This window comes from Rhinopithecus roxellana, chromosome 11, assembly GCF_007565055.1.
Source record: "Rhinopithecus roxellana isolate Shanxi Qingling chromosome 11, ASM756505v1, whole genome shotgun sequence".
NCBI lineage: Eukaryota > Metazoa > Chordata > Mammalia > Primates > Cercopithecidae > Rhinopithecus > Rhinopithecus roxellana.
The window spans coordinates 30817868-30826854 of NC_044559.1; the positions used below are offsets into that span (position 1 = coordinate 30817868).

The 8987-nt window shown below is 44.8% G+C and overlaps 1 protein-coding gene across 1 annotated transcript; it reads left to right on the forward strand.

Annotated features, from left to right (window-relative positions):
* The first annotated feature begins 869 nt into the window (after positions 1–869).
* LOC104658085 (deleted in malignant brain tumors 1 protein) lies at positions 870–7327 on the forward strand. Its single transcript, XM_010358017.2, has 3 exons — positions 870–926; positions 3262–3644; positions 6618–7327. Exons 1-3 carry the CDS (start codon positions 870–872, stop codon positions 6907–6909), a joined length of 732 nt encoding a protein of 243 aa, XP_010356319.1. The 3' UTR covers positions 6910–7327.
* Positions 7328–8987: the final 1660 nt, after the last annotated feature.

The following is an 8987-nucleotide window of genomic DNA, read 5'->3' on the forward strand; positions in this document are numbered from 1 at the left end:
CCAGCTCCATCAGGAAGCCCTGGGCCCTCCTTTCCTTTGCATGCCTGGAAAATTCTCATGCCACTGTACCCCAGCTTTAGTAGCGAAATCAAATGATCCCATTCCCCTACACTTCATGTCTACTACCAGCTACATTATCCTCTTGCCGTTTTCCAACACAGTTGACATTTGTTTTCATCCTTCTCTCACCAGGTCTGGCTGACTCTCTTGTGCCTAAGGAAAATGGTAAAGTCTTCTCCCCTCTAGGGTCTGAGGCAAAGGATGCTGATGGGGGAGCTAAGAAAGCAGCCAAGTGGGGGAGAAAGAACAGGCTGCGAGAGGGACATGCTTCTGTGTTTCCACTGAGATCTCTGGATTTCCACTCACTCGCTGGGTTTTAGGAGGTTGGGAAAAAGCCCCTTTGCACCCAGACTCCCTTTCTCCAACTAATCTCCATACAAAGACCCAGATAGATCATGTTCAGGCACAGGGTTCTCAACATGAGAAATGAGCCATTCATGGAACATGGGCTGTGGGTAGGATTCCCCATGGGTGTGGTGTGACCTCAAAGGCTTCTTGGAAAAGGGTAGGTATAAGTAAAATTAATGAAAGTCAAGTCAAGGGTGGGATGTGAGGAGAGCTGAGCCAGCCCCAGTTGAGGGCGTTGTTCATGGTAGTTTAATGAAGTAAAGATATACCCGCACCCAGGATCTACATGACCAGTGAACCAGTTTCTCTTTGTGAGGATTTCTCCAACTTCCCCTCCTGCAGCCCAGCTATCCTGCTTGCCTCACCTCTTCCAAGCCGTCATTGACCGAGGCTATCTCTGGAGGCTGGGCTATTCCTCCTGGTACATCCACTTAAATGATGAGCTATGTCGCCCCAAAGTCATGGGACGCTACCTGATCTTCAACATTCCCTATGGCCACTGTGGCACTATCCAGCAGGTAGGACACTTCCCAGGTGGGGCTACCCTTCTGTGGTGCTACCCTTCTGTGGTGAAAAGTTTGGGAAATTCAACCACCTATTAAAAACCTGTGTAAGGACAGAGGGAAAGTGCAAACCATAACTTCATTTCTGAGTTTGGTGAGACATAGAGCAGCTCACTAGTTTGAAACTTTCCTTCCTTTGGGGAATTTGGGATACACAATAACAAGTAGTGAGTGCTGATGGGCTGATGGATGTGTGGAGGGATGAATGGATGGATAGATGGTATATTATTTTCACTCCAGAGGCAATGTATTTTCCACACATGCCTCTTGATTGAGCATTGGTGCACACCTACCACGTGCAAGCTATGGTGACAGGCATGTGGGAAGACAGATTGTCCACTTGCCCATCTGACTGATAGGTTTCTAAGCAGGTAACTGCATTCCATGATCAAGAAAGCAAACCTTTAGGACATTTATAAATCATGGCATACATATGTTTATTTAATTTTCCTTGACCACTGTTTTATTTCACAAAACAATGGTATTGAAGTTAAGGAAGCAAGTACACCAGAGATATAGGGAGAGTGTATAACCACAGAAAATTTTTTTCTCAGTATTTAAACAGGGTAACCTGCTCCCAAGCAAGATCCCCATACTGCTCCTCTATTCTTTTACATCCCCTGATTAGATACAAACATGAGGCCAGGAAACCCTTGACATTGTTAGAGGTTCAATTCATTCACATTTTGTCTATTTCATTGTACAGATCACAGTCATTCTTATCCTTTTTGCTTTGAGAATTCTACTTTTTAACCTCAGAAGTTTCTGCCCCAGAATCCATGCCCCTGTGTCTGGGAAGTGGGCACCCCCAGGGAAGCTTCTGGGCCATCAGGGAAGACCCTGCAAATGTTCTTTTCGGCCTGGCTGGCTCAGCTTCCCCTGAAAACCCCATGAGCTGACCAGGATGCCGGGGTAGCAGTCAGCAGGATCAGGGAGCACTGATAAGGAAAACACTGCTGCACAGAGGTCCATGTCTGCTTTCAGAGTCAGTGGATGGGTCACCTTCTAGGTACTGGGGACACAGCAGCCACAAGACCAACAGAGCCCCTGCTCCATGGCCCTTACATTCACGAAAACGGGGACAGGATTGGACCAAACACAAACCAGGGTCCTTTTTATACCAAAAGTTAAGAAGACAGGAAAACAAGGGAGGGGTAGAAGAGTCATTTGGGGGTGGAAGGGAAGCCGTGTTGAGGAGGCTGGTGGCTGGGAAGCCGAGCCTGCGCTGGGGTGGGGCAGCCAGGCAGAGGATGTGGGGATCAGCTAGGGCTGAGGTCCTGTGGCGGCCGCAGCCTTGGGGCTTTCGGGAAGAGACTGGAGGCCAGGAAGCCCAAGATTAGAGTGGAAGGAGGGCAGGACCATGTGGGTGAGGAGTTTGACTTTTATTCTAAGTCAGGGATTCTCAAGGAGGGTAATGTCACCTTTATGGGTGGCAGGGGAGATAGACACTGGTTCTTAGAGGCAAAAATAATAATGTCTTTCTTTCTAGCTCAAGCACAGATACACATCTGGTATATAAACAGTGTACTTGTATTACAATTCATAGACAGGGTTTGAGAGTGGCCAGGATGAGTAAGATGTCTACAAAGGCTCCTTAGTGGGGCCATGGTAGAATAAAGTTGATAAACATTGGCCTAAGCTGACAGGGCAGTTCTTGGAGGTTCCAAGCAGAATGTCACAGATCTGAGTCCCACAAGCTGAGGCTTCTTTGACCAAATGTTCCTGGGCAGGCTGAGCCTCTAGGCATCTACACAGGGCATGAGAGGCAGGGACCCCTCCCTGTTGGCCTCAGTATAACCTTACTTCCTGCAAGTCATGTTGGATTTGAAGGTTGGGAGTGAAGTTCAGCAGGGCCAGGCCCACAGCTCACATGGAGCCAGTACTGGTCTGGAGTTGAGGGCAGGGAAGAGACCAAAGAGAGGACAAGAGCCCAGGGGGCAAGGGGGGGTTGGCCTTCGGGAGCCTGCAAGAATGGAGCTTGCGGAGAAGGGGGGCTTGGAGCAGCTGGACCTGCCACCCCAGCTCACAGCTAGTACAACAGCTTGGTCCTCATAGGATGGAAGGGACAGTCCAGACTTGCCCACTGGGGGCTCCCTGCATGCACCCCACATGTCATGTCACCCTTTTGTGGTGTTAAGTACCACAGAGGTCTGGCCCCAGGAGGTCCTCCCTCCTGCAGGTCAGCAAGCTGGCACCAAGTAGGGTGGGAAAGAGAGGTCTCAGCTCATGGAGGCAGGTGCTTGTCAGGGAGTCAAGAGTGCTGCTCACAGTTCTTCTCTCATCCTCACAGGAGCACCTCGGCTCCCTCAGCTACTCCAACTCCATCAGAGGCCGGACAAGGGGCCACCCTGGCCAAGTCATCGTGCGGCACAAGGTGCCCAAGCTGAAGTTCACCTGTAGGGTGGACGGTCCATCCACAGTTGAAATCATTCATGGGGATGACGCTCCGACGGAGGGTGCTGGCTACACCGTATCCATATCCTTCCTCCAGTCCCCTGAGTCCCAGCCTGTAGGAGGCATGGTGCCCTATTACGACAGCCAGAGGAAAGAGGTCTTCCTCCAAGCCACCCTCCACAGCCCCAATCCCAACCTGATGCTCTTTGTGGATACCTGTGTGGCTTCTCCAGATCCCCAAGATTTTATAACCGTCAAGTATGATTTGATCCGGCAGGGGTAAGGAAGATGGAATGTCCCCTGGGTGGACTGTTATATTCACCTGGCATGGCTTTAGGGAACCTGTGGCTTCTCAACTGGTATTCCTACATCAGAACTTTGTGCAGAGTCCTCACTCTGTCTCAGAGGCACAGTGGAGGCCCTCACCATCCTCTGATCACAACCAGGGACAAATAGTTACAGGCAGGCAGTTATAGACATCTTCCCTTTACTCCCCACAGTCCTGGGGAGGGCCCTTGCTACCCTGGGCTCTGCTGCCTCACCTCACCCTTTCATGTCCATGCCTCCTTCCCTTCCAGTCCCTTCCAGCCATATGACTTCACTGGACTCCCCATTCATGGTGTAGGCCCTCGAGGTATTGACCTACACTAATGAACTAATAGATTATCCCAAGCTAAGATATTAGTTATACTTGTGAGACTTATTCTGGCTCCTTTGGTTAACCAAAAGATTTGCCAAGTTAGAAATTTGGCCAATTGTTTGCCTGTATAGCTCTCTTGTCCCCTAACAGAGGCAAAGTGCTTATAGATGGGCAGTTGGCAACAAGTTTGAAAACAACAAAAATCTATCACTTACTATTCAATGGTAGCTTTAGAGTGGTGAAGACCACAGCACCCTGAAGTCCACCCTGAAGCACTGTGGTACCTGTTTCCAAAAGCCAGGGGAGGGACAGGACACAGCACCTTCCATAGGCAGTGTGAGAGGTGCACGGAGGTGGCACTAAACTGCATTGAGCCACAGAGTGAGAAAGTTCTTCCCTTTCAACCCCACTTATAAAGATGTCAGGCAAGAGGCTCAGTTTGGTGCCAGAATTTAATAACTGACGCTTTTTCCTTCTGCTTTCTTCAGGCTTAATTTGTTCTTCTTCCTCTAGTTTTCAAAGCTTAGACTATAGGTTTTAGATATTTCTTCTTTTCTAATATATATATTTTATAAATTTCCCTCTAAGCACTGCTTTAGCTGCATTCCACAAATTTTTGGTAACTTGTATATTCATTATCACTTAGTTCAAAATATTTTTTAATTTCTCTTTTGAGATTTATTTGACCCATGGGTTACTTAGAAGTGTGTTGTTTAATTTCCAAACATTTGGGAATTTTCCAGGACTTGTCCTGTCATTAATTTTGAGTTTAATTCCACCGTGATCTGATAATGTATTTTGTGTGATTTTTGTTCTTTTTTTTTTTTTTTTTTGAGACGGAGTCTCGCTCTGTCGCCCAGGCTGGAGTGCAGTGGCTGGATCTCAGCTCACTGTAAGCTCCGCCCCCCGGGTTCCCGCCATTCTCCTGCCTCAGCCTCCCAAGTAGCTGGGACTACAGGCGCCCGCCACCTCGCCCGGCTAGTTTTTTGTATTTTTTTAGTAGAGACGGGGTTTCACCGTGTTAGCCAGGATGGTCTCGATCTCCTGACCTCGTGATCCGCCCGTCTCGGCCTCCCAAAGTGCTGGGATTACAGGCTTGAGCCACCGCACCCCGCCAATTTTTGTTCTTTTAAATTTGTTAAGGTGTCTTTTATGGCCCAGAATGTGGTCTGTCCTGATGAATATTCCATGTGGGCTTGAGAAGAATTTGTGTTCTGCTGTTGCTGGATGGGGGGCTCTATAAATGCCAGTTGGATCTGGTGGGTGGAGAGTACTGTTTAGATCATCTGTATCCTCACTGGGTTTCTTCCTGCTGGATCTATCAACTACTGTTGGAGGGGGTTTGAAGTATCCAGCTATGATAGTGGATTTGTTGATTTTCTTTACAGTTCTATCTAAAACTGTGTTACGTGCTTACACAAGAAAAATTATTGTGGCCAGTTGCGGTGGCTCACGCCTGTAATCCCAGCACTTTGGGAGGCCGAGGTGGGTGGATCATGAGGTCAGGAGATCGAGACCATCTTGGCTAACATGGTTAAACTCCGTCTCTACTAAAAATACAAAAAAATTAGCCAGGTGTGGTGGCGGGCACCTGTAGTCCCAGTTACTTGGGAGGCTGAGGCAGGAGAATGGCATGAACCTGGGAGGCGGAGCTTGCAGTGAGCCGAGATCACACCACTGCACTCCAGCCTGGGTGATAAAGTGAGACTCTGTCTCAAAAAAAAAAAAAAAAAAAAAAAAAAAAAAAAAAAAAAAAACTATTGTGTCTTCTTGGAGAACTGATCACTTTCTTTTCATATAATACCCCTCTTGCTTCCTGATAGTTACTCTGGCTCTAAACTTTATTTTTTTCTGAAATTAATATAGCTACTCCACCTTTCTTTTGATTAGTATTTGCATGGTATATCTTTCTTCATCCCTTTACTTTTAACTTATCTGAGTCTTTATATTTAAAGTGGGTTTCTTGTAGATAATAAATAGTTAGGACTTGTTTTTTAATCTACTCTGCCTCTAAATTGGTATATTTAGACCATTTATGTTTAAAGTGATTCTTGATGTCATTGAATTAAAATCTACCATCTTGGTAACTATTTTCTATTAGTTGCATTTGTTCCTTGTTTCTCTCCTTACACTCCTTTTGCTGCCTTCTCCAGTTTTAACTGAGCATTTTATATGACTCATTTTATCTCCTGTTAATGCATCACTTCTTTTTTTTTTTTTTTTTTTTTTTTTTTTTTTTTTTTTTTTGGTGGTTTCCCTAGGGTTTACTGATGTACTTTTTTAAAAAATCTAAGTTTGTCTTCAAATAAAACCACCAACACTTTTCATCTCTCTGTGGACAAAATACAATAGGCCTTTTGAAGGCAAGAGTTCTACCTAGAATTTAATTACTTTTTTTGGTTTTATTGTTCCTTTCTATTTATGTCCAGGAATAGTGGTTTTTCCACTCATAGTAGTGTTAAAAAGTTTCTTTATGAAAGAAAGAGTGGGTAGTGGGAAGAACTCTATTTGCAATTCAGAGGTCTGGGTCCATGCCTGATTATCTGGGTTGCAGTGAACTCATATCATGCTTTAAGTTAATCTTTTTGTTCTGGGGTTTTTCTCCCCATCAGGTGCATCAAAGACAATACCTACGTCAACCTCCATCCCCGCCAGAAGAACATGGCTCGGTTCAAGTTCAATGCCTTCAGCTTTCTTGACAGCTATGATGTGGTATATCTGCAGTGTAAGGTTGCAGTGTGCGAAGTGGGGGACTATGCCTCTCTCTGCTCCCGGAGCTGTGCAGGACAGAGTAGGAGAGGTGCAGGCCCCATGGAGACCAAGGAAGAGCAGACTGAGCATTTCCAAATGGTGGGGCCACTGGAGATCCAGAAAGTCACTGCTCAGAGGAAGACTCTTGGGTGATTTCTGCAATTTCCATGTGAATCTGTAGAAAGCAAGGTCTATTTCTCTTCAGTATGTTTGACCAATCAGAAGCTATCCGCATAGAGACAGGTCAAAGAAACAGCCAGAGGGGACTGTTTCTCTGAGGTTTGTTACTGAATAAATCTTCTCTGATTACTAAACTTCTAAGGCAATTACTCTCTTTGCCACACAAATGCTACATTTTCTAATTCTTGTCTTAAAGTGTACAAAATGTTACAAAGAGCAGGGTTATCTCTCTATACTGCATTGTTAATTTAAAGAGTGTCTTTTTAAGTTGACTGTTTAATTATCAGATGCTATTAAGTGGATCTCTGTTTTTATCCTCTGATGGTACGAGGATTTATTTTCAGCTCTTGCCAAGAGTCTTACGAAAAATAAACTAAGTGTCTGTCACTCATTTTTTTAAACTTCACTCATTTTTTAAACTCTACTCATTTTTTAAAACTCTGACTGGCTGCTCGAATCAAGCATGTCATTTACGCATCACAACAAGCTTTGATCATCTTGTTTCAGTGGGAATAAATTGGACCTAGGCTTTGTTGGGTTTGGGTTATAGTTTGCAAATGAAAGACTAAAATGCAATCACAGGAACCACGAATCTGCAGTCTGAGCTGCTGATGCAGGGCAGGCAAGCCCCAAAGTGGAGCTTAGCCTGCGAGCATTCTTGATTTTGCCCAAGGAAGAATTCAAGAGCAAGCTAGAGGTAGAAGAAAACAGCTTTATCAAAGAGGCAATGTTACAGCTCCAGCAGTGTGACAGCTCCATGACTGCTCCTGCAGAGCAGGGCTACCCTGTAAGCAAAGAGTAGCAGCTCAGGGCAGTTTTGCAGTCATATTAATATTAATATTCACTTTTAATTGCATGCAGATTAAAGGTTGGTTTATGCATAAATTTCTAGGCAAGGGGTGGTAACTCTTGAGTCAGTGGGTCATTGACATGGAAAGGGGCAGTAACTCCCAGGTGCTGCCGTGGCAACAGTAAATTGACATGGCACCCTGGTGGGCATGTCTGATTGAAAGCTGCTTCCACCCCAGCCCTGTTTTAGTGAGTCTCCAATTTGGTCCAGTGCCCGAGCTCCACCTCTAGAGTTGAATCCCGCCTCCTCCTTCACTACCAGGAGTTTGTGTGGCCATGTTCTCAGTCTGTTTCCCAAATCCTCCAAGCATTTGGGAAACTTGAAAAGTACACGTAAAACCTGAAAAGTAAACAAGGGAAGATTAGCTTATTCCAGCATCCTCCCAGAGAAGGAGAGCAGCATCCACTCTCATCTCTCATCTAACTTTCTACCTTAATAGAAAGAGACCTGTGCTAGACTCACTATACTTGAAGGTGTCTTTAAAGAAACTGACTTGAACATAGTCAGATTTTTATTTTTGCTTGTCAAGAAATATTCAGTAGCAATATTTAAAAGATGGGTCCCCATCTCCAAGGACTAGTTCCTCTCTTAGTCAATAAATGGCATGCACAGGATGAGATGACAGTATTGTCAAGTCCCCGATGGAGGAGGGCAGTTTTTGGTAGAGCCTGGCAGCTAACCCTGAAGTCCTCAAGGTTAAAAATCTGACAAATGACCCAAGGAAGGGTGTAGCCTGTGAGCCGAACATCTGTTTCTTTACAAATTTTCCCTTCATCAACAACTGTCTTCGTAAAATATACTGGTATTTCTTTTAATGAAGTTCCCTGCTTATACATAGAAATTGATGAAATGTGATTACTGGACAATTTGGTGAAAAGGATATCTTTAAATCAGAGTTAATTATTTGTCCCTGAGTAGCTCCAACTTTAGTCAAATGAAACAATGATTTTAGTATTTGATGTGTATTTCATGCAAGTGCTTCAAATGAATAAAGGAGCTTTTCCAAGTAATTGTAGGCTGCTAGAGTTTCTACGTTCAAAGTCATCTACCCATTAACTGTATTTATTCATAGCCCATAGCATGCTGAGGAAGTAGAAGCTAACAACTACCAAAACCTAGCATTTTATGACTTTTAACAAATCCCTAATATGAAAAGTGTTGACAATGAAAGAACTAACATTTTAAAAAACAGGGGTCCAAA